The sequence below is a fragment of the Ursus maritimus genome, unplaced genomic scaffold (assembly GCF_017311325.1).
Source record: "Ursus maritimus isolate PB19 unplaced genomic scaffold, ASM1731132v1 scaffold_27, whole genome shotgun sequence".
NCBI classification, from domain to species: domain Eukaryota; kingdom Metazoa; phylum Chordata; class Mammalia; order Carnivora; family Ursidae; genus Ursus; species Ursus maritimus.
The window spans coordinates 33,546,776-33,572,191 of NW_024425230.1; the positions used below are offsets into that span (position 1 = coordinate 33,546,776).

At 54.9% G+C, this 25,416-nt stretch overlaps 1 protein-coding gene across 4 annotated transcripts in view; it reads left to right on the forward strand.

Annotated features, from left to right (window-relative positions):
* The window catches only part of TLE3 (TLE family member 3, transcriptional corepressor), a 45,638-nt gene that overhangs the window by 8,014 nt on the left and 12,208 nt on the right, over positions 1-25,416 (forward strand). For 3 of the 4 annotated variants that reach the window (XM_040643045.1, XM_040643044.1, XM_040643046.1), the window contains exons 4-7: positions 11,351-11,413; positions 13,220-13,324; positions 21,452-21,656; positions 23,159-23,175. In XM_040643045.1, the coding sequence (XP_040498979.1) occupies positions 11,351-11,413; positions 13,220-13,324; positions 21,452-21,656; positions 23,159-23,175 (390 nt within the window). The remainder of the gene's footprint in view (positions 1-11,350; positions 11,414-13,219; positions 13,325-21,451; positions 21,657-23,158; positions 23,176-25,416) is intronic. The other variant, XM_040643047.1, reaches the window with a different exon arrangement.

Genomic DNA, 25,416 nt, shown 5'->3' on the forward strand with positions numbered 1-25,416 from the left:
TGTCACAGGCTGAGGGTGGGGTGGGCTTCCAGGGAGCCCTCTGGATGTTTCTGGGAAGGCCACCTCTTGGGGGGGGGGACGGTGGGGGAAGCCTCCACTTAAGGGAGAGGCAGATGAGGGACCTCGGAGCCCCTGGCCTCTTGCAAAGCAGATTCTGGGAGGCCGTTCATTGTGCAGAGGCCCCTCTAGAAAGCACGAGGGTCCGTAGGGCGGGGACTTACTCTTAAGTGGAGGTTCCTGCAGGGCTTAGGGGCTTAACCAGGGGTTCCCTCTACTCAGCCCTGGAGATTTTGCCTGAGAACAAAACCTCCCTCCCCTTCACCCCAGCTGGCTTCTTTACTCTGAAGTTGCAACACAGCCCTTTGGGCAGAGGTCCCTCACCCCACTATCACAAAGCTTCCTTTCACCAATGGCATCCTTTGAAGGGCGAAGAAAGAACCAGGTCCCCAGAGGTAGGAAAGCAAGGATGGGGCCCGGAGTCTGGCTGTGGCAAAGGCTGGGAGTGTAGATGGGCTTGGCTTGTGTGTCCAAAGAGCCTCCTCCTTCCACCCACCATGGGAGTGACCCCGACAGGGGCCTGGGAGCCTGGGGCAGCTGCCACCACCACCGCCACATAATTCCAGCAGAAAGCCTTTACTGAGGACAAAGAGTTTAAAAGTTTTGCTCTTTTCCAAATATTGTAAATCGACCTTTGGTATTTCTGTATCACTTGATTGTTTGCAAAACAGGGTAGACCTATTCCTTGTAGGAACCCAAAATGACAGGCATTTGGGTGCAGGACAGACACACCCCGGAAGGAAAGCATCAGAGCATGGGGTGTGAGGATACCTGTGTACATCCGGGGCACTAGAGGGCTGTGTTCTTAAACTGGCCAGGGCGGCAGGGGCTGGGGTGTGTGTGGAATGGCGCCTCTGTGAGTTCCCTGAGGGACAGGACCATTTTGCAGTCACTGAGGCCCCTGAGCCCTGCGTGGGCCTGGGCCCATACTGGGTGCACAGTGTATGTTTCGGGGGGGAATCACAGAGGGTGGCACCTCCCTGACCCTGCAGAGCATTATGGACTTTCTTGGAAGGATACAGGTTTTCTGGGAGAGATCTGTTGGGCACAAAGTTGTGACTGGATAAAGAAATGTGAAAGTGTCACGAGCTTTTATGTTAAAGCGTCTTTCATATAGTTTAAGGTTTTTGTTTTGTTTTTGTGTTTCGTCTCAGTCTGCGGACAGTTCAGACGTACAAAGGGAAGATAGGAGGTGGTGAGGAAAGAGGTAGTGGGGAGGAAGATGATAAAGCAGAGATGGGGAGGAAGGAATGAGGAAGAGAAAACATGCTGAATTGGGATTCCGAGAAGGAACCGAGTAGCAGGAAGGTGAGAGTCAGTGGCTTGGAGGTAAACTGGTAAACTGTGCTTGTCATGCCTTGGCTGTCTCTTTGGGCATGGAGTTCCACGTGCTATGCCCTTTTAAATCCTCGGTGACCACTGTTCACATGCTTCAACTGGGTTTTTTTTTTGTTGTCATTTTTAAAAAACGGAATGAAATCTAGTCTAGCCCGATGGTAGAAGTTCCTTTTTCATTTCCCCCCAAAAGCGACATCTTCCCTCATAAGGAGACTCAGATGAGCCACAGTCCTTCCCACAGTCCTGCAGCCCTGGGGATACCAGGAGCACCTTGGGGACAGGGGAGGGGACTCTTCTGGTTGGGTGTGAAGGCTTTGGTTCTGGACTCCTACACCACCCAGCCTGTCTCTGACCAGACGGTTGGAGGAGGAGGCCTTCCACCCAGTCCCCAAATAACTTGCCTAGGGAGAGCCCTCGACAGGTCTGTCCTGACCCTGAGTGTGAAACTGATTGTCCTGTCAAGGGCATGCTTTGTGAACCAGTGGTGATTTCTGCTGGGAAGAGCCGGGCAGTCTGGGGGAGACCAGTGGGTGAGGGATGGGAGTCAATCCTTGGTCTGGGGTCGGGGACAGGAACTATCTGACTTCCTGTCCAGGAAGAGGTAGAACAGACTCAGTGGGCCCGGGAGCAGCCACAGGTGATCCTAAATGGTCTAGAGTGAGGGGCTCAGTGGCCCGATGGGAGCAGAGTGAGCATGTGACCCAGCAGGTGGAGGCCGTGAGTCGGCCAGGACTGATGGGTTCAGAGAGGCTTTAGCTTCTCCTTAAAACCTTTCCCCTTGCTTTCCTGGAAGGGGCCCCTTCCTTTGAGCCCCTCACCACTGGAGAGGGCAGCAGTCCAGTGCTTACCTGGCTTGGCCTCAGGGCAGAAATCCTAAGGGAAAGACGGGAGCAGTTGAAGTTCACTGTTGGTATTGCCCTGTGTCCCACCCTCACACTTCATCCCAGAGGAACAAGGACTCTCCATGAGGCCAGCCTGAAATGGGGAGAAGCAGCAGAGCCCTCAGAGAGCAGCTCTGCCCCTCCCAGAGTCCCCTCACTGTGGGCTTGATGCTGGCCTCCGTGTCACCCACCACTTGTGCGAGGTACGCAGCCTGTAAGAACTTCTTAAAGGGGGTGGGTGGGTACAGATCCTGTCTAGATACTTCTCTCACTTAGCCTGTTTGAGTTTCTCTGTTCTCTCACCTGGGTCCGCCCCACTTCTGCAGGGACCTCTACCTAGCCCTCCCTCACTTTCCCCCTGCCCAGGCTCCCGGTGGAGAGAGGGGCCTGTCCCCGATAAGACTTTTTCCTGGCACCTTTGTGCCGGGGGTGGATTCCGAAGTCACTGGTTTTTAGAGGGGCGTCCGGGCAGTCACGCGCAGAGCACCTGGAGCTGGGAGGTGCTAAGTCCCGGTGGCTAAGCGACAGGCCTAGGAGTCAGACAACCTTGGGTTTGAGTCCTCCAACGGGACTTCCTGGCCGTGTGAGTTGGGGCTGACCGTGGGACCTCTGTGAACTTCAGTTTGTACTGGGGGGAGAATCGGAACCCCTTACCTGCCAGAGCAGCGCTGCCTGAGACGTGGCTGCTGTGACCGAGGAACTGAGTTTGACGTCGCAGTTACAGGCAGCACTAGGAGGAGTACGTGGGGTGACGGATGCATAGTGACTGTTCAGCACAGTCCCCTGTGTGTAGGAGGGCCTCAGCAATGTATTCTCCCAGTGGGACGGAGTCCCAAAAGTTGCCAGGGCTTCAAAGAGTGAGGCCAAGATCCCTGGGGTTGCGGATGTTGTAGGACTTCCCAGACCCTTCCCACGTGCTGCTGGTCGGCCCCGCATGCCAGCCGTGGGCACTGCCTGCCGGGAGCACTGCCGTGCTGGGAGCACTGACGTCTGCAGAGGGTGAGTGACTGGCTCGTGGTCTCCGGTGGACCGGGGACAGGTTCACAACTAGAAGCTCGGTCTGTGTCACTCATGGGCCACTTGTTCCCCAGGCTATATCAAGGTGTGATCTCCTACATGCCCGCCCCAGGACCCACCTGTACTTCAGGACTTTGATTCCAGGGCTGGGAAGGCCCCAGACAAGGCAGTAAGAATTCGGTAGCATGTGCGGCAGCCGTGTGCAGATCAGGGTGTCTCAGTCTAGGCGTTATTGACATTTGAGGCTAGATAATTCTTTGGGGTGAGGCTGTCCTGTGTTCCCCAAGATGAGTGGCATCCCTGGCCTCTACCCACTAGTCAGGACACCCCTAACTGTCTTCTAGACATTGCCAAGGGTCCCTTGGAGAGCAAAACTGCCCCCTTGGGTGTGAACCCTTGGTGATTGGGGAGGAGCTGGGAGTGTTGGTTGCCACTATCTGCCTTTGTGATGTAGGGGCAGCTCTTTGCCTTCTCTGGGCCCCGTTTTCCTTTTCTGTAAACTGAGATGTTGAATGTGGTGGTGGTTTGGGAAGAGGGCCCATCCCGACCCATAAACAAGTTTCTAAATAACCGATCCTGATTTTTATGGCCTTTGAAATGCCACCGCTCCTGCCATCCTTGTCTGGGGAGAGAGGACCCTCTGACCCTTTCAGTCTAAGAGGGACAGACGTGCTTTTTGGTTGTCAACTCAATGGTGGGCGGCTAGAATGGGGCTCTGTGTCTGCCCACAGTCAGCCTGTCCCCTCCCCCAACACCTCATTTTCCTTTCCTGCCACCCAGATTTCCCAGCGAGCCTCAGTCCTTAAAAAGTCATAGCAGTGTTTCATTTGTAGTGCTGACCTTACAGGGAGACCCCCAAAATTTAACGAGCTGCCTCTGCAAGGGTAATGTGACTTTTACAGCCTGTTGAGGGGCAAAGGGAGATTTGCATAATGTTCCAAGGGGGATTAGGTGGCTGGGGGTTGCCATGGCAACCCCACAGGGATGAATTGAGAATTTTTCCTCCTGGCGGGAGTTGGCCAATGGAGTCTGGGAAGGTGGGGGAGGGAGGCAGAGGGTTATCTGAGGGGAGGGAGGGGGGACGGAGGGCTCAAGGGATGGGGGGGGTAGTGGCGCCTGGGATGAATGGGCAGTGTTGGGGGAAGGTCTAATCTGCAAAGGCTTTCCCTGTTCTGTCGACACAAGCAAGCTCTTTGAGGGCCATCCCCTGGAGTGGGGGTGGGAGGCAAGCGGAGTTTAATGTGTTTGGGAACCAAGAAATTAAAGTGAACAAATATTTAAAGATTATTGGATCTTGTTAACAGGAAGCCGGGTGGATGGAAATTGAGAGTCTGAGAAATGAAAGTCGTAGAATCTGAGAGCCAGGGAGGGATTTGGCTGTTACCTAGGCCCAGGTGCCTCCCATGGAGTGGTGTCTAACCCTGTGTCCCTGTTGGGTGGCCGTTGAATGCTCCTAAGGATGGGGTGCTCGCTCTCACACAGCACCTAATTCATTTTTGAGAGCTCTGCTGATCATACTGCACCCAAATCTTCCTCCTCCATGCAGTGGGAACTGAGGCCCGAGCGCAGGACAGGCCTGGCCTGGGACTTTGCCTTGCCAACTCTTTCCGGGGTCAGTGGCCTCGATGCCTCCTCTCCCTCCCCTCCCCTCCCCCTACACGCTCTTCCTCCTTCCTTGGGCAGCTTCACCATTCCCAGTTCCTTTACTCCCTAGACTCTTGGAAGAAAGTGCCAGAGATCTCTGGTAGGCAGAGGAAGGGAAGGCAGCACTCCTTCCAGGGCTGCACATAGAGGGTCACATCCCAAGCTCGGCACCCCGGCCTCTCTTTGCCTTTCATCTGTCTTAGCTGGGTGGGGGCGAGCGTGTTGTGTGTTCACTGCTGTCCTTACCTGCGTGAAAGGCCAGGGGCTAGCACAGAATGCCTGGCCCAGGCTGGCCCCAGCCAGTGTCCCATTCCCTCCCTCGGGAGCCAGATCCTCAGGGTCACACCGGGCTGGGCCTTTTCTTGTATCCAGCCCTCCCAGCATAAAGAATTCAGCAGGCTTCCTCAGAAGGCATAAATATTTAATGGCATTGTAGTTATATATAATTTGATCAATATGTCAGTGCTAAAAGGGCCTTTACGGAGGCTCACCTATCATTGAGTGATCTGTGATGTAAACCCTCCCAGGCCCTCCAGAAGCAGGGGCCATTATCTCCCCAGGCTGCTAAGTGGATCATTTATTTGCCCCTTTCTTCAAGACACTGGTGCTGCTTTCCCCTAGAGCCCGTGGTGGGGCTGGAGCAGGGCTGGGGAACCCCATCCCGGCTTTTGCTGGAGGTCTCACCCCTCTTTGTCCCTGGACTTCCTTCCCGCTGGTGATAAAACACCACTTACTTTATTTCAGAGCTGCCCAAGCTCGGTCCGAGGAGAAACTGCCTGGCAAGGAATTTCATGTTATAGTCCAGTAATTGAGGGCCTATCAATTTAGAATTGCCTGGGACATGCAATGGGATATTTTAAGTTAGAATTACTCAGACACATTGTTCCAGAATCTTCCGACGTTTGATTGCTTCGTGGTTATGGCATCCGGCTGCTGCAGCCTCCTTCTTCTGCGTGGCCCCTGACTTTCCCCCCTGTGCCCCTCTGATTTTAATTCGAGATGAAGCAGACTCATTTGGAACACCCCAGGACTTGAGCCAGAGAACCAGGGAAAACCTGATTAAAGTTCAAGAACCCTGGCGTGGACCGAGTCCCCACCCCAAACACGCATGTTTCTCGAGGAGTAAGCTGTGGTCCCGGCGAACAGGGTGAGCCCTTCCTACCATGGCTACACTGACAGATGGGATGTCACTGCTCTCGAACCGTTTGCGCTATGAAGCCTGGTCCTGGGGACCGAGCCCCAGCCAGCGGCAGCCCAGCCACATCTTGCAGTGGCTCATCTCTTCCTCATCACCCTTTAAACTCTCGCCGTGCTCTCTTTTACGGAGCTGTACGGAGGAAGGACATGTCACAGCGCCATTCAGGAATGGTTAACAGGCTACGACTAAATGACAGCTCGCGGATCTTGCAAGTTACCACTTTGCCAGTCTGTGTTGCAGACAATGAAATTGGAACCCGGAGGAGGGAAGCGAGTTGCCCAAAGCCACACAGCTAGATGGAGGCAGAGCTGGGGGTGGAAGCCAGGTTGGTTCTGCGTGGCTTTGGGTGGTAACGTGTTCTTTAAAGTGGCAGGGTTCTCCCTCTCCTTGTTTTTATTGGGCTGAGGTTGAAATGAAGTGTGCATTCCCGAAAGCCAGCGGGGACACACAACGGGGCAGTTTAAAATAAATAGTAGGGAGGCCTTCAGGGGGCTGCGGACTGTCTTGAGCAGTCAGCTACGTTTTCAAGGAAAAAAAGAAAAAGGGGCCAAAGACTGGCTGGCTGCTGAAGGCCAGGAGTAGGAGGCTGTGGGGCGAGGACCAAGAGCGGGTGGCAGCTCCCCTCCTTTGGCGTCCTGGATCTGGGGCCCATGCCGGCGGGCCGGACCGTGCATGCTGGAGCGTGATGGGAGAGGCAGAGCTCGAGGATGCTCGAGGACCCTCGGTTTACAAGCAAGATGGTGGCAGGTCCTGCTTTCCTGAGATCATCGTCATGAGAACGGGAGCTATGAAGGCGCACTGAGCAGATTGCTCCTTGGGAAATTACACTTGCCCCCCACTATCTTGTTTTCCGTCATTTATTAGCCTAACAGTCTCGCCAGAGACGCGGGGCAGATGTTACTCCCCGCGCCCAGTTGGGAGCACAGATTCCGAATCTCGCAGGGTCTCTGGGCACGTTTCTCAGAGCTGCTTCTGTCTGCGTCTGTTCGATTAGTTTCTTCTGAGGAACAATGTTTTCCCACCAGCCAAGCTGCCTTCTTTGGACCACACTTGAAAAGAAACTTTCAAAGGCCGCACCCGCCTCCCCAAACACCTCTTTCCAAAGGCAGCGGTCTCCCCGCCGCCGGCACCTACCTTCTCCCACGTCCGCATCTGAGGATCTGGCCCAAAGGCGATGGTGGCTTTGCGCGACCCACGCAGAGGGAAGGGTGGAGGCCAGCCTCACGCGGACCACGGCTGCCTTATTGATAACACGGTGCCCTGGATTGCCAAGAGGAGTTTTCCAGCGTGTGATCTAGTTCCAGTGTGTGATTTGTGACCTGTCCCAATTGTGGAAGTCACATGTCTTGATTTTTTTTTTCTCCCCCCTTTCTTGGAACTGAATGTTTAGGGCTTGTTTGAGTTGGACCAAATGCTGTTTTAACAGCTGTTCTAATCGGAAATGCTGTCAATGATTAACCCTGACGGTAGTTTTTCTTTCAAAAATACTTCTCTGAGCTCTCTCAAAATGTCGAAATTGGGCTTCTTGGTAGGAAGTCGTTTCGTGGGGTTGCTTCATGGCTCGGCAAGCGTCAGTTTCCCCATCGGAGACGTGGAGATGGTCATGATAAGGGCCTTCCCTGGAAGGTTACTGTGAGCTCGCACGTGGGAAGTGGTTGGGAACAGCTGGGATGGTGCATGGTAGCCATCGTTATTATTATTGTTGTTGTTAAGAGTGGCTCTGTCCGGCCAGCTGTTATTTCCAGGAGCTGCCCCTCTGGGATCACCACCCTCCAAAAAAATCAATGTTAAGGGAAAGTCCTTGTGGGGGATCATCTTCCTGTCCATTCTTTGACTCACCGGTGAGCCCAGCCCATTCCCAGGATGGGTGGAGCAGCCCAAGGAGAGCTGGGTAAGGCTCACTCCCTGCTTCTGCTGTTTGGGGAGACCAGCAGGGGAGTGCCACTCCAAGGCAGGTGATCACCATGCAGTGACAGCTGGGAGGGAAGGAACGGCTGTGCTCTCCATCCACCCCCTCCAGACCCAGGGACAGGGAAGCCCTGGTTTACTATAAACGCCCTCCAAGTGCGCAGCCCCCCCCCCCAGCCCTGTGTTATTCTGTCTTACGCACCCAGGCCTTCCTTGAGTTCAGGCCCAGGACAGGGCCTGAATGCCCATATCCGAGGCATCCAGAAGGTTCCCTGTCTGTGTGGAATGATTCTGATGGCCCTTGGTGGATGTTTGTGGTGTTGGGAGATGGGCGAAGGAGGCAGGAACTGCTTCCAGAGGACTGGAAGGGTGAGACTGGGAACTTGCTCAGAGCCACCCACAGGGCTTCCGAGCGGCCAGCGGTGGTCACCTCGTGGCCTGGATGCCGAGCCTGGAGCTGGCACAGCTACGGGAAATCTCAGCAGGTCCCTTTTCCTCATAACCAGAGGATGCTGGGCTCCCGACCAAGCCCTGCAGGAAGATCCCACCTGTGGGAAGCCTGTGGCCACACGTTTGCTAAAGGGTATGGGGAAGGGGAAGGCCAGCTACTTTTCATTTTTTGCCTGGAACCGCCAAGACCCTGACACTTGACCTATTTGCGAGAGGAAGTAAGCAACAGATGGGGACCCTTTATAACCACCCACCCCAGCGGTTTCAAGCACTGTAGCTGCAGCGTAGGCCACAGTAACTGGGAGGGTTCACAACCTGCCTGCCCCCTGCCTTCCTGGCTCAGGGGGGGGGGCTGCGAGACCCACCGAGAGGCCCTGTGGTTGGTCTGGCTCCCTGGCAGTGCCTCACCCTATTGGTGAAGGGCTGCTGCCGGCCCCACCTCCCAGTTGCATGCCAACATTTCATCCGCCGCACCCTTCCCGCAGATGCTGCCCACCCTGGGCCAGGCCCAGGTCTGCAGCCAGGGGGGCCTTGGAAAATAAATGCAGGGAGGCTAGTGAGACTCTTTTGGCGAAATACTTATTGAGTACCTACTATGTGCCAGGCACTGCTGTGCTGGTCATTGGTGGTAAGAGGTTTTGGACCAGTGAGCCTGGTTGGTTGAGTTTATGTCTGTTTTCTGTTTTTGATACATCCTTCTATTCTGATGTGGCACATGAACATCTGACAGTTGAAGGGCATGTTGCCCTATGCTGTTTTGGACTGAGATGCAGACTGGCAGATTATTCTAGAACTGCCATATACAACCCTGATCCTGTTTCCTTCCCCATCCCCACTATACATCGAGGGAAAGATGAACAGAAATGAGAAAGGACCCTGTTTGGGAGAAGAACTCTTCCCACTTACTTAGATCAATAGTTTATATAGTAATTACTTAGTCATCTTCCTAGGTTCCTTACAATATACCTGATGGGTCAAGCCCAGGGATGGTGCTAAAAGCCCTACAATACACAGAACAGCTCCATTCAACAAAGAAGTATCTGTCAACCGCACGGAGGCTGAGAAGCCCTGGTATCCAGTGTCCTTACTGGAGCATATCCAAATGGCAGATGGGGCCGTAAGGCCCAGAGGTCTCAGCTCGGGGAATACTGCCTCTCCTTCCTGGAATTTGGAAGTGGGACCCATTATTGGCATTCAGTGGGTCATTCGGTCCTTTGCAACAAAGAATTGTTCTAACCCGGATGCCCACAGTGGGCAACTCTGGCCATGTCCGAGGATCGGGGTGTTCCAGGAGAGAGGAGCAATCCTTGGTCCCCACCCAGGATGTCCCCATGCGGTAGACAGACTGTCCGTGTTGGAGCCTGCCACGTGGCCGGCAGCCCCGGGATGTAGGCCCACACAAGCCCAGCAGGTTCCCAGTTGATGGCCTGTCTTGTCTCTTCACCAGCCAGAGGCCTCCTTATTAGTAGCTGGAGGTTACAGGGAGGTGGGGGTGATAGCCCCAGGAATTCTCCCAAGGTCCAAGCTCTGTTTGTAAGCCTTCAGACAGCATTGTTTTTATTTTAAGTGCACCAGGATTTCTCATCGAGAACCATTTGACATGCAGATGATCAGAGATTTTTAAAGGCTGTTGTCATGGTTTTGTCTCTGGAAGATTGCTGTGTGCTGATGAGAGCTTTGAAGCCTGCACGGGGACCTCAGTCCTGGCGGCCTCGGGATTCAGCATTCAGGATTCAGCATTCAGCCTCGTTCAGCATTCAGCGGGAGATAAGGAAGGGAATCGTGAGCCCTGTCTGTCAGGGGGCCTAAGCCTTCCTGTCTGGACACAGTTAACCATTTAGCACTACTCTTTTTTTTTTTTTTTTTTAAGATATTATCCATGTATTTGACAGAGAGAGAGAGAGAGCAGGGGGAACCGCAGGCAGAGGGCAGAGGGAGAAGCAGGCTTCCTGCTGAGCAAGGAGCCCAATGTGGGGCTCGATCCCAGGACTCTGGGATCATGACCTGAGCCAAAGGCAGATGCTTAACTGACTGAGCCACCCAGGTGCCCCATACACTATTTTTTTTTTTTTTTCAAACCACTCTTGATCTGAGATCGGGGGTTTCACATAGGACAGGGGTGGCAGAAGTACTTATCTAAATAGGATCTTGGCTGGCATGTTGGGGGTGGAGCAGAGAATTGGTTGGCTCATGGTCAACTTCTAGGAAGGATTGGGGTTCCAATGAGTTCCCTCCTGAGCCGCTTCAAGGACGCAGTGCTTTAACCCTAAAAAGGGAAGCCTTAGTGGAGGGATTTCAGGCTGGGTGGGGGAGGGATCCGTCTGGTTGGGGAGAGGCAAAGTGAAAAGTGGAGAAGGGGTGAAGGAGGCCCTCGTGTGGCCCTGGGGGCTTCCTGTCACCTGTGTTGTCTGAGAGCCAGAGAACATGTCTTGCTGTTGCCATTGAGCACCGTTGGGCACAGGGACTCCTCCTCACCCCCATGTGCTTCACTCAGATAATGGGTTTTACTGGGGGGTGTGGTGGGGGGCGGGGAGGGGGGTTTCGTTCTTGTTTCGTTTTGCTTTGTTTTTAATTAGGGCTTCCATCCAGAGCTGGCGGACTCTCTAGTCTGAAGCACACATGTAGACCCCCCACTGATAGGACATTGGAGCCCCCCAAAGCATAGGCAGCCTGGCTGGGGGAGTGCCGTGCATTTAACAAGGCCTCCTGGCAGGGGGCCAGTTGAGGGGGGGAAGCTTGGAGCCCATGGGGGGGGGTCTATGGCTTCGGGGGAGGGTACTGTGCATGGACACCCGTGCGACATACCAGCGACTTGACGAATCTATCTGTGCCTCACGCCGTCTCTCTTCTTTTGCAGACAGAGATTGCGAAGAGATTGAACACGATTTTAGCACAGATCATGCCTTTTCTGTCACAAGAGGTAAGACCTTCTTTAACTGCATCCTCCTTGTCTTTCCAGTGCCATGCAGCCCGGTGCTGGCGGGGTCCCCCTGGAGCCCCAGTCCCTATTCATTCATAAGGACTGAAGGTAGCAGCCTTGGGTTTGATAGAAAACGCCCCAGCACAGCAGAGGGGGCATTTGCTCGTTCTTCTGGTAGAACTGGTTCTCTGCCACATCCTGAGATCAAAGAGGAGGATCCTGGCCTGGGGTGGGGCTAGCGATGGGCAGTGGGTGCCCTCTTTGCTCCCCACCTCCCCATCCCAACGGCCACTCCTAGCTTCTGCTTCTCTGTGCCCCATCTCCCACACCTGGAACCATCTGGGAGCAAGAAGCCTGGCCAGACAGTGCTAAGGGGCAGACCCTATAAAGGGAATGAGTACCCAAGGGGGACCCTAGCCCCTAGGATAGAGTGTCCTCCCTAGAGCCATGACCAGTCAATCTTATTGCCTTCCAAGCATACCTTCCAGGGGACAGCCACCTGAGGCCTGGACTGGGCTAGTGGTGAGATGAGGGAAGTGCCTCCAAGGGGGCCCCTTGGTGCAGGTCAGACAGGTGAGCTGCCTGAGAGGGGCCTGGTTCTGTCCAAGCAGAGCTTGTTCCAGCTGGCGCAGGCCCTGGCCTCGATGCCCCCTCAGGGAATGGGACCACCTCAGCTCCCTCCCGGACTCCTGGGTCTCTGAGTCAGAGTAGCGATCCATAAGTGATTGAGTCCGTGTGAAACCACGATATCGTGAGGTCCTCAAGCTTCCAGCCCAAGGTCCTCAAGCTTCCAGCCCAGTAGGGGAGACAGCTGCCTGTGAAGCAGGTGCTATCCCAGGGCCGAAGGGAATGAATGCACCACAAAAATACCTTTTTAAAAATAGACTTTATTTTTTAGAGTGGTTTTAGGTTCATGGCAACCTACAAGTGGAAGGTCCAGAGATCTCCCCCGTTACCAACATCCCGCACAGAGCGGTTTATTTCTCACGGTCGATGAGCCTGCGTACACACATCATTGTTATACCAAGTCCCTGGTTCATATGAGGGTTCATCGTGCCACTTCCTCTTTCTGTCTTTCTACACACATTTTCATTTTTCTTTTCACTTAGCTAGGGATTGAGGATCTATAGATCACAGACTTTTCTTCTGCATTCCTTGAATGTAAGTTGCAGAGACCCTGACTCGGCCCTCCCTCCTCTAGCTGCATCTCCTAAAAATGGGAACACCCTTCTACGTGACGAATACCATTACCACGTTTAGAAAATTAATAATGAGGAATATCCTCTCCTCTCCAGCTCATATTCAAAGGCACGGAAGGACGTTTTTTTGTATGTGTGGTAGAGGGAAGCAGGTGACTAACAGCCATCTTAGGAGCTCATTTCTATTTTAATTAATTAATTAATTTAAAAAGATTATTTATTTATTTATTTGACAGAGACAGCCAGCAAGAGAGGGAACACAAGCAGGGCGAGTGGGATAGGAAGAAGCAGGCTCCCAGCGGAGGAGCCCGATGTGGGACTCGATCCCAGAACGCTGGGATCACGCCCTGAGCCGAAGGCAGACGCTTAACGACTGCGCCACCCAGGCACCCCTCTATTTTAATTTAAAACACTATATGGGAAGTTGTGCTTGCAAAAATTATACATGCTCATTGAAAAGCGCTTAAAGCACCAGGTAGAAAGGCCCTGTCCCAGCTGGACCTCCTCTGCTCATGTGGGGGCTGTGTCACTGCCCGTCCCCAGCGGCACCCCCGTGCCCCCTTTGGTGGGAAGGGCAGTGCACCTCACCCACTCCTGTTCCCTCTAGCACCAGCAGCAGGTGGCACAGGCGGTGGAGCGGGCCAAGCAGGTCACCATGACGGAACTAAACGCCATCATCGGGGTACGTGGACTCCCCAATCTGCCTCTCACCGTGTGTATAGCCCTTTTATTCCTCTCATTTACCATAACCAGAGATCGACCCTGACCTTAGCTGGCCTCCAAGAATGGCAGCCGCAGGGCTCCGGCTTCCCATGGGCTTGGACCCATGTGGGGCTCTCGCCAGCTCCCCAGTTGCCTCCTGCTCCCCAAATTGAAGGGTTGTCTGACATGCCTCGAATCCACCTCTAAACTCACTCACCCCAGCCTCCCCTGGCTTTTGGTGTCCCCACCATGGAGGGGGGTGGGCTCTGAGATAATCCTCACACCCAGCGTCCTCAAGCCTCCCCAGGGCTGGCCTATCTGCCCTGGGTCCCCTCCCTGGCAAAGGTCTGCCCTTCTTTGGCCAGCTGGGGTCAGAACTGTCTCTGTTGTACTGTTGATCTGAAATGTGCTGTGGAATTTGGGTTTGGGCCTTACTGTGCCGTGCACTGAGATGCCTGACTGAGTGTGGATCGTGCATCCCTGTGAATTCCAGCCGGGATACCCTGGGGGTCCTGTCTCACCGGGAGCGGGGAAAATACCCAAGAGTGCTTTGTGAGGTCCACTTCCGGTTGGACCCCTCCCTGAAAGGAGGAAGCCAGATCTCTCCTCTTTTGCGTCCCTATCTGGCTCGCATCTTTAATGCATTTCTTGGATTCACAGAGGGTCTTTCTCCTGCTTTGGTGTGAGGCTAGATAAGTAGCTGAGGAGAAGCAGTTTTTTCATGTGACTCTGGGCAAAGCTCTTAGCTTCAGGTGTTCCTGTCCATCTTTTGTCCCTAAAATGAAGGGGGTAGATGAGATCACTGCCCCCATCCCCAGACAGCTGGGTCAGGGGGGCTTCTAAGCACTATAGATTCCAGGGCGCTCGCCCCGGAGCTCTTTCTTATACGTCTGGGGGTGGCGCTGGGAATCTGTGTTTCTGAAGTTTTCCAGATCATTCCAAAGGGTGTAGTCAGGCTTGGGAAGCAGTGGCCCAAATGGCTGAGGTCCCGTCAGCCCTAACAATCTGGGACCCTGCCTGGTCCTCATTTCTCTTTTGTTCTTAGGTGAGGTCATTATTTCAAGGTGGAACCGAAGTCCCCAGAATGTTCTGCTTCGTGGGAGAAATGATAACTCTTTGGGTTTTTGGCCGGGGGCAGAAACCCTGAGATGTGTGTTCTAGTTATGTTTCTTTCCTATGTGAGCTGGGCAGGTTCTGCCTCTTCCCGGGCCTCAGTTTCTGCATGTGTTAAAGGAGGGAGTGGGCCAGCTCATCTCCCTGGGCCAGAAGTGCTGGGAGGCTGGGGGCAGAAGGGCAGAGGGATGCTGGTGGCTCCTGCTGCTCCGTCGTCCCGCTGTTGGGACCTGTGACAGTGACACGGTTCTGTCCTGGTCTCAGCCCCGTGGCAGCTGCCGAGCTCTGCTGCAGGGCATGGAAGCGTTCGCTGGGTCTGAAGCCCGGCGATGCCGGGGACGAGCAGACCCCACCTACTGTGTGGGAGGAGCAAAGCAGAGTCCGGAAAGGGGACTGTGAGTAAGTGGTCAGTGTCTTTAGCGGTTGAGCTGGGAGGCAGCACCCCGATGGGGAAACCATAGTATCGTAACGTTGATTGTCTTCCCTGAGATCAGCCAGCCCGGCGTTCTTCAGCCTTGACGCTGGGAAGTTTGGGGCCAGATGCTTGGTTGTGGGGCCTGTCCTGTGCATCGTAGGATGTCCAGCAGCAACCCTGGCTCCTACCCACTGGGTGCCCGTGGCACCCAAAAATGTCTCCAGACATTGCCAAATGTCCCCGGGGGTGGCGGGCAGGTTGGCCTGCCTGTAGAGAACCACTGACCTCGCCAATGCCCTCGTTTCACAGAGAGGGGCAGTGATTCAAGGATGGTCCCAGAGTCAGCCTAGAGGCCTGGTCCCTGCCCCCTGGTCAGCCCACCTGGGGCGCGGGGCCTTGGTCTCAGTGATCAGTGACCAGCTCACAGCTTGGTGGCTCTCTGATAGTGGTGGAGAGGGGACCCGGCAGTGGGAAGGGCACCGTTGTGGGTTCTGTTCTCCGAAATTTCTCCTCTTCCAGCTCCTTGTCCCGTCCCCTTTCCAGGCCAAGCCCTCCCCTCCGCGCAGCGACCACAGTGGGCCTGCTCTCCCGCTCCTGCCTCCCTCTTTGGAATTCAAATCCTCTTATGAAAATAACTTTTTTCTGAATTCTAAGAAAAGAGTGAGATTGGGGAGGAAGTGCTGCTCGGATTAGCCCCACTTCCTTTAAGTAGTATTTAGGAAGCTACAAGTTAGGTCAAGGCAGCTCGAGGCAGATATTGGAATTCAATTAAAGCCAACGAGTGGGGCCTGTGACCCCCATTTCCAAGGTAATTGCTTCTCCGGCTCTGAGTGAATGCAGCCGTCGCCCTGTCATTAAGCAGGCGGCCGTCTAATCGCTGCGCCTGACAGAGCCTCGCAAGGCAGGAATTACAGACAGCTGAGGCCTGCTCGCGCTGGGGAGCCAGGCCTGACAGCACTCCAGGAAGAAGGGGCCGCTCAGCTCGCCGGGGAGCCGACTGGAGAAGGTGGGGTGGAGGCAGGTGGCCGCAGGGTGGGGGTCCTGGCCCCAGCGGTAAAGGGCGGTGAAGGCAAGGGCCCAGGAGGGTCTCAGTAGCAACTGGTGGCTCCCCCCACCCCCCCATCATGCTGTTGCATTTGCCCGTCCGGAGGGAGAAGTAGCCTGGCCTCCTGGTCCAGGAATTAGGAGGACTTTGGGCAAGGTACTCCGTTCCTCCAGGCCTCAGTTTCTCCAGTTGTGAAAAGATGGAGGAGGGCTAGGTAAGTTTCCTGTGGTGTGCCTGCTTCAGTCTGGTGGTCATGGCTGTCTTGGGCATGGGGTTGGAGGACCCTGAGGTCGTGTCTTGGTTCAACAGTTTAGTATGTCTGGTGTGGTGCCTGTCATGGCTTATTTATCACTTGGAGTAGAGGATTTCTAGGGTCTCCTGGGGAAGAAGACTCGGAACTACCATCAGGTTGGTGTGAAGGGAGGGGGACAGAGAGACAGGTGGGGGGAGCCTAGGCTTGCTGGCCCGGCACACCCCCTCTCTGGGAAACTCAAGTATTCCCCCGAGGGAACATGGGCGCCAAGACATCCCTGTGGCAGCCGGGGCCTGGCAGGCCCAGGTATCGTACACCCCGTACTGTGCTAGCCCCTGTTTCTTGGATCCACATTACTAGGACAGGGATCCTCAGAGTGTCAAGATCCCTGTGCGGGGGCGTGGGGGGGGGTGGAGGGGCGGGGGGGCTTTGTCCCTGGAGCAGCATCTAGCGGAAGGCATCCCTGTGCAGATTATAGACCCTGTGAGCTGACCTCGAAGCCATTTCCAGAATCTTCTTTTCCATTGCTCTGTGCTGGCCCAAGGTCATTGAACCGGACGGATGGAGGAGCTCTTACCCCATTTGCCCACTGACAGTTTGGTCTGCATTCCCTGGGAGATTTAGTAGTGGAAGGCATGTTATAATGTGTCGACTTGATTTTGGGGGGGTGGTGAGGAGGAGGAAGACGGGGATCGTAGCTTGTCACCGACTACACGGCATTTTGAAGCCCTCCCTGAAGGTTTTGCATTCGCCGCGGATGTAGATGTGTAAGACTCACTTGACTGAGTTTTCCACAAGGAAGAAGGTGGAGAGGGCGTGCTGGCTCTGAGCTCTGGCTCTGCGTGCCTCCCTGAGCCTGTCCCCATCTCCGAAAGAGGATAGCAAGGGTTGTTGGGAGCTCTAAACGCTATTACAGAGCGTGAAAGCTCAGTCCCGTGCAGAACTGCGGGGCCCACCAGCCACGTGAGGTAGGAGGAACAGGGAAGGCCCAGGGCTGCTCTCTCCCTCCTGGGAGGGCGGGAAGTGTTCGTTTTATGCAGTCAGAACCCTGGGCTTCCTCTGGTCGGTGTCCTCAGTGGGTCTTGGCTCTGGAAATGCTTAGAGACTTCACTAAGTTTAACCCAAATCATGAACCTGAGAAGTGAAGCATTAAATCAGCCAGCAAAGGCATTAAAGCGTGATGTGCGTAATCCAATTAGACGTACTCCTCGAGGAAGAGCCTCCCCGCCAGCCTCTCCTGTAAGTGGCCTTACCCTCTGAGCCCAGGGCACGGGCACTTCCCCCACGCGTGGAAGACAGGCGCACACTTAGGGCCCACGGGACACCTGCTTTGACATGCTTGCATTCTGGCATGAACTGTTACAGGAGGGACGAGTACGCCTGAGCAGGCTTGGTTCCGGGCACTTAGCCCCTCTTTGGGGGTTGGCAGAGGAATGGGGGGGCTTGCTGCCTTCCTTTCACATCCCAGTGTTGGAAGGAGTAGTAGAAGCTGGAGACGGACTGCAACGAAGTGGTGATCTCCATCCCTTCTTGGATGGTGGACTTGATTCCATGTCTCCCCCCTTGTCACCACCCCTCCCTCACGTGGCGCTGTATTTCAGCACATCGTCCTCTGAAGTCAGGGACAGGCCACAGGGGATGGAAGCGCAGCCAGAGGCCAGCCGGCCACTCCCTGCCTGCCTGGGAGGGTCTGGGGCCGCGCCATGGGATGGCAAGGCCGATTCATCGTTGTCAGCCCGCTCCCCCTTCCCCGCTGGGGAGACAATTTTGTTTCACTCTCTGTTGCAACCAACACTGTGATGAGCAGACCCTACGCCCAGTAAGCGCTGGCATCTGCCCTCGCCCCAAGAGACCAGCCTTGGAGGTCGGCGCTTACGTCCTCGTTTCCTGGAGCCCGCCGGGCCACTCCTGACTGTGCCTTCAAACCAGGCAAAGGACACCTCAGGGGACTTTCTGGCTGCACAGGGGATGCTTTTGTACTTGAAGATGAGAAGTATATGGAAATGGCCTTTGCTCTGTTGCAAAGAAGACACGGATGTCCGACACGCTATGGCAGAAAATCACCCTCCCGGGCTTGGAAGCTGCCGTTCTCCAAACGGCCACCATAGCCTCTGTTCCGAGTTTCTGATGCCGGTTCATGGGTTCGCATTTCCAGGAAGCAGGACACACTGGATGGATGCTTCTTGTCCCCACGGACTGTTCCAGCTGTGTGTCGGGGCCTTGGAGAGGAGGCACGGATCTGGAAGGTGGATGGTCCCTTCCGGACAGAGCCCCTGTGCTGACCTCCTTCCCAGCCGCTCCATGTCTCCGTTTTGCAACATTTGCAACAATCACTTACTTACCCAGCAAATGCACGCTGAGCTAACAAGCCAGGCACCGTGAGAGGTGCTGGGATGGATAAAACAAGGTCCTCGTCTTCCTGGAACTCACAATTTGGCAAGCGTCCCATAAAGATGAAAGAAACGGTTACTTTGGTGACCCGTTCGTAGTTTTTGCTAACGTGACCTGAGCACCTGCTCTGCCGTGACGTGTAGTTTCACGCGCGTGGTCCTTGCACAGTGAGAAAACGGAGGCCCAGAGCGGTCCGCTGACTCCTCTAAGGTCTCATAGCTGGACGTCCGCCTTAGCCGGTCTGGCCCCGGTGTCTGAGCTGGGAGGACTCAGAAGGGGGACCTCCGTGCTGACCAGGCGGATGGTGATGGGGAGGGCTTCTGGAGGAGAAGGAAGCATTTGAACTGGACAGGGAGCCGAGAAGGTTGGGTGAAGAAGACAGAGCTTACCTGGTAAGGTAGGAATCGGGGTGTTTGGAGTTACTCAGCTGCGTCTCTCCCTGGGCACAAATCTGTAGGAAGCTCTTTCTCCAGAAACAGAATTGTTCATGAAGGGAGCCAGCCTTGGACCCATGCAGCTGCTTCCCTGAACCCCTCTCCTCCCCTCCCCTCTCTGCTCCCTTCAGCGATCTCACTGGCTGTGCCCTGTAAAAAAGTGGATTAAATATCTCACTCCTTGCTTTCTGGGATTTTACTAAATAGTTAACACTGGCAAAATTAAAGGGCCTGCCAGCAACTGGTCTAAAACCGCAGGGCTGCTGGCGGAGACCCACTTTAAGACCGGGCGTGTAGATACAGTTGGGTGGTTGGCCCACACCGAGGAATGATGGGTAGCCGTTGGAAAGGACGTGTTGATGGGTACAGAGCAGTCTTCAATTAAAATCCAGTTGTGTAGTAGGAGCGAGGTCAGCAAGAGCCTATGATTTAGGAATACATTTACAATGTGTAGATTTTCGTAAAGGAAAATTCTAGAGAGAGTAACCATGGAATCTTCTAGAGAGTGGGATTATTGAAGGGTAATTTTTTAAGAACAACTTTTTAATCCATACTTATTTTTCATATATTCTGATGCATGTATTTCTTTTTTCTTCTAATAACACCTAACAATTATAATTTCTTTGAAAAGAAAGGGTAAGAGAGCTCAGATATAGGGTCCCGTGTCCCAAGGAGATCCTGAGTCTCTGGGCTGGGCTGGGTCGGGTCTCTGCATGGGGTCCCCTGCCCGGGCTTTGTTTCTGCTCTGGTACCTTGGGTTAGATCTGGAGTCAGGCTGCCCTGGACCAGGGCCCACCAGCAGCTTCCATAAATCATCCAACAGTAGATGTCCCAGCTCTGCGTGAGGGCCACTGGTCCCAGCCTTTGACCCAGAGCTGAGAAAAAAAATCCCTTGGGGGCCAGGAGTCCACGTGGTGGTGGCCGTGGTTACCATTAACTTCCATTAACTTCCCGATGAGCCAGATTTGCAGTTTGCAGCTTAGTTGGGGGACAGCAGGGCCCTTCACCCCCTGATTGCAAACACTTACTGCCTCTTAGAGCCTCACCTCCAACCAGAACTGTAGACTTTTCCCCTGTGTTCTGTTGTCTGTCAGCCTGGCCCGAAAGCCAAGTTTGTATTGACAGGCAAGCTTGTCAGATTTTTGCTCCTTGTCACCCCCACCAGCTCTTCTTGCTTTGGGTGGGGTGGGGGGGGCTTCTCCTTAAGAGCACTCTTTGGATAAGATTGGTGGTTGACAGATTTGAGTCCAGGTCTCACTCACTAATGGTCCGACTTGGCTAGTTACTGGCCACCCATTCTAGCCCCTGAAGGGTCAGTTTGCCATCTGTAGAATGGGCACAAACCCTTCTTTGTGACCTGGGCTGGAAGGGCCAGAGAGAATATTTGGAAAGTGCCACACATTCACTCAGGCATTCAGTAAATGTTGGTTCCCTTCTCTTGTGCTGGTGGAGAAGATGTCGGCCTAGGTGGATATCAGCATACCCAAGGCCCCAGCCACTCCTCAGAGATACTTGGCCATGGTGTAGCCCGCCCCACAATTCCTCTGGTTCTTGGCACAAAGTAGGAATGATAAGATAAAGGGTGTTTTGTAGTGGCTGCTGGGGAGGGGACCAGGCTACCCAGGCCAGTCCCTGGGGTGTGGGATGTGGAAGGGGAAAGAGAATACCCTGGGGCTAGTCTGGGTAGGGGTACCTGGGGCCTCAGGGAGCCACAGAGAGACCTTGACCGGGGATTGCGCACACTGCTACTGTGACTGTACATTGTTGAACGCAGATGTAGAGTTTAGATCAGTGGGGGGCCGCTAAGCTCTCTGGCACATGGGAGCTGTTGTTGTTTGTGAGATCACTTAATGAGTAACCGCCTGAGGTCACACAGCCAGGAAGTACCGGAGTGCGGATTTGAATCCTGGTCCCTCAGGTTCCAGACCTCCACCCTTGTTACTCTGGTCTCCCCTCTGACTGTTCTCCGCTCTGATGTCCGGCGACATCAGCTCTCGTTCCACTGGCCCCAAGCCCCTCTTGACCTCGGGAATTTTCTTCTACGGCCTGGCCCTGGCTCAGTCAGCCAGCCTGGAGTTCCTGAGAATTAGGGAGGCTTCCCAAGGATACGGGCTCCGGGTGGGAGCCCCTGGCTGTGAATGTTTGAAGGCACGCAAGCATGACCAAGTGTGACTGCTAGCTTCAGAATGCATCCCCCTTAATAGAGAGGGAGCCCTGATGATTCTTTGGTTCTTAAATGCATGCTTTATTTATCTTGGGCTTGGAAATGTGCACTGAGGAATTCTGTCCTGAAACTGGGGGCGGGGGATGGGTGCAGAGTTTGAAGACAAAAGTCTTGTGCCTCAATTGCCGTCCGTTAACAGACTTCTTCAGCCCGACCGCATGTGGACTGAGCTGGGGGTAAAGGTTTTGGAGGGTGTTCCCCACCCCCGGCGGCCTCCCCCGCCGTCCCTGCTCAGCTGTGCTCACCACCCACTTCATTACAGCAACAGCAGCTCCAGGCCCAGCACCTCTCCCACGCCACGCATGGCCCCCCGGTCCAGTTGCCACCCCACCCGTCAGGCCTCCAGCCTCCAGGGATCCCCCCGGTGACGGGGAGCAGCTCCGGGCTGCTGGCACTTGGTGCCCTGGGCAGCCAGGCCCACCTGACGGTGAAGGACGAGAAGAACCACCATGAGCTGGACCACAGAGGTGCGGCCCAGAGCTGGGGCAGAGGGCAGGGCTGGGCTGGGGGCGGGGGCCCTGTAGGTCCGACTGCGAGGGGACACAGCAAATGTTGTCACCCTGGGGCCAGGAGTTAGCAAAAGATTTGGTGCCATCTGTCGAATTCCTGGTACATGTGAGACAGAGCCCCACCTTCTATGACTGCCCCTCGATCCCTGCTGTGTACCGGGTATTCTCGGGCCCAGAAGACCTCTCGTGCATTCTCCCATCGTCCCCGCTACACACTGCCCATCCTTAGAGGGCCAGCCCAGGCCCATTCCTTCAAGATGCCTTCAGGTCTGCACTGGCGGCCTTTTTCCCATTCCCAGGAGAGTTGAAGAGCTGGGGTCCCAAGAATGAGCCCTTGGTTGCTGTCCTCTTGTAGCCTACCCCTGGAGAATGTTTTGTCCTCACCAAGATCATTAGTCCTTTAAGAACAGGGGCCTAGTTCCTGGCTTTTAACTTAGCGCGTGTATCTCACCAATGCAGGTGCCTTGGAAAAGGTACACAGTTGGCACTCAAGTAAAGACTTGCCAGTCAACTGTCTTTAAGCAGACAGAGGTAGCGATCACAGTACTGCAGGGAGGTGATCGGGAAGACTTGGAATGAGACCCCCTCCTCTTCACCAGGCCCTTACCGTGTGGACCCCAGAAGCTGCACCCACTAGGGCTCAAGAGGGCTTAGTTTTTGGGGAAGGAAAAGTCCTGGGTCCCTGGCAGGCCCTTTTCAAAAGTTCCCACCTCGTGTGGTCTGTCTGCCCTTAGCTACTTTTTCCCCGTTTTATTGAGATATAATTAACATACAAAACTGTAAGTTAAAGGCGCACACCATGATTTGATTGGCCCTTGGCTGTGGACCAGGGTATCCGGCCCAGGCCAGGTCGCTAGGGCGGCGGTGGAGTGCTGGAAGCAGAGACTAAGTTGTGTGTCCCTGCAGAGGGATGGTGCCCTTGGCAGAGGGAGAGGGCGTCCTCACAGCGGAGGGGAGAGTCAGGGAGCTAGGGCTCAGCTGCTGTGCAGAAGAATCAGGGGCTTCTCCGCAAAGACACACGGAATGGTGTTAGTTAAAAAAACAACAAAAAACACTCCCGTAGTTCCTTTATTTATTTGTTTCGTTTAAACAATAATGTACTCAATACCCAGATCCTTTCCAGACTGGTGGCTTTGAAAAGTGCTGAGCAGGGATCTGGGTGCCCTTCTTGGCATGTCAGGAAGAGCAGGGCCACAGCCCCCACCCCACCTGGGACTGGTGGCCAGAGGGAACATGGGGAATTGGGACGGTTAATTTGCAAAGTGGGAAATGTCACCTAATGGCCCTGCCTTGGCTGACCCACAGTGACTCAGAGAGCTAGGCCTGCTGCCCATTTTAAAACCTATCAACTAGCAAAGCATAAAAGCCAGCTGCATGAGACTGACCTTTTTCCTTTTTTTTTTGTCCTTTTCTCTTGGGGGGCCTGACCCTCCTCCTGTCCCGGCCTTCCATCCCCAAAGAAAGAGAATCCAGTGCGGTAAGTGTCAGCACTCTGGAGCCTACGGAGTGTGGGGTGTTGGGGGGAGGAGGAGGGGACCACGCGGGATCCTGGGGGTGGGGGAGGGTTTGTCACGACACAGGACCTTCAGCTGGGGAAGCGGTCATCTCTCCAGGCTTTCCGCCCATCATTTGGCAAACGGGTAGCTTTTAGTGAGCTAGCCCTCTTTTTTTATGAGAGGTGATTAACCAGAGAGGTCAGCTGGCCAGTCTGTGGAGTCACCGGGCCTCTGCAAGCAACCCAGGGGTCCTGTGTCCTGGGCGGGGTCGCTTCCCTCCTCCCAAGTTGGCTGCCCCCTGTCTGATCCTGTATCCTCCTCCCTTCCTCCAAACGCCTGAGGTTTCTCCGTGTTCTGGGCTTAAACTCGGTTTAAGAAAGTGCTAGCGAGCAAGCATTAAGGCCAGGCATTCTGAGTGTCTGCCAGCTCTGAGATTTGCTGTAAATCTTTCTGAGCGCACTGAGGCTCAGAGGTTCTGTTTCAAGTGAATAAGCCTTCTGAGTAAGCGCAGTGGGGTCTGGATAAAAAAAATCCTCCAGCGATTAGCAAAGCTATTTTATTCCTCATCGTGTCCTTGTATCTGGGGCCATCTAATCTGTGGGGATGGCTTTGGTTATTACCTCGTGTTAAGTAGGACTTGGAAGGTCAGGCAGTTAACTAACCATCTAGACGCAGCTTCCTCGGGCAGCTCCATCCCGACCCCCTTCCCTCCCGGCCCTCCACCAGGCTGACTTTTTAAACCTCCCAGTTAGCAACAGTGCTCTCGTCCCCTCTCGACTTGCCGACGTGCTCGGAAATCTGGGTGCGCGTTTGGGCCCGGCGATGACTGGGTATATCAGAAAGGAAAAACCGAAGCTGAAAATCTGTCCTCATTGCTTTAGCGTTGATCCTCAAAAGGTGGCATTTTTGGAGAGGTGGTCGGCCTAGATAGGAGCGGGGGCTAATCTGGACCCCTCCAGGACTGGATCTGGTCCTGGCTTCATGGGACACTGGGTGGCTCTCGGCCTCTCTGAGCCTCGGTTTTGTATCTGTGACATGGGCATATTCCTGGCCAGCCAAGCCTCCCTCTCCGCTTAGTCAGGAAACCCCCTCACAACAGCATCCAGCATCTGGGAGGTGACCCGGTTAACAAGGACCCGCTGCCGAGTGACATGAGGGTTTGACACCCGATGCCCTCTGTCTTCACATCATCTTCCTCCCCATTGCTGTTTGCATTTGGCTTTGTGCCCCGATCTGTGAAAGCTTTGTGCTCAAAGAATCCCCTGGGGAACCCCCCCAAGAGCTGAGCTCCTTGCTCTGCAGTGCTGGTCCACACCCATTCACGGCAGACTCGGAGCAGAGGGGGCCCACTCGGGCCCCCAGAGAGTCCCGTGGGAATGAGAAAAGACGCCATCCATCCTGGGGCCGGGGCCGGACGGCTCGGGGTGGGAAAGTGGGGGGGGGCGGTGAGGCAGCAGGGCTTGTGTGCCCGTGGCCGTGGCCTTGGAGGCCTTGCAGCCCGCAGCGAGCAGCCCTTTGCAAACCAGGTTGTCAACAGATGAGGCCCCCGCAGGAAGGACAGGGCCGCGGCCGAGCGGGAGGGGGATGGCTGGCCGGGCTGGAAGCTGTCCCAGAGGGGTTAGTCTGGAGTCCAATTAGAGGTAGCTTCATTCATATTTCCTTGCCTCGCCGAAGCAATAAAAAATACTTAGTTTTTTGGCCGCCTGCCAGCCAGAGGCGGGCTGGATCGATGCCGCTAAATGCCTGACATGACTCTCTCCAGTAGCAGCGAGGGTTTTCAGCCTGACTGCAGGAGAAGAAAGAGCTCGCTGTTCTCCGAGCCACGTACAGGGTCGCAAGGAGAAACCCGAGCAGCCGTGCGCCCCCTCTGCCCCGCTCCCCGCCCGCCCGGCCGCCCTGGAGGAAAGGGGCCGGGAGCCTGGCTGCTGAGCGCAGGGTGGCCGCTGGCCGCCGTCGGAGGAAATGAAATGCCGTGATTTTTCTGCTGGCGCTCGCAGCGGCTAATTGAATTGCGGCTGTGTGTGCGCCCCGCACGGCTGTGGGGAAGGCTGAGCCGCACTTCCATTAGAACCTCCATTTCTTCTTCAAGGCTTGATAACTCTGCCATTTTAATTTGCTTCAGGCAGAAACTTGGCAGGGAAGGGCTGCCCAGAAACCGGCTTAGGAAAGGAAATGAAGTTCTGTGGTTCCCACACTGTCCCCCCCCCCCCCCCCCCCCCCCC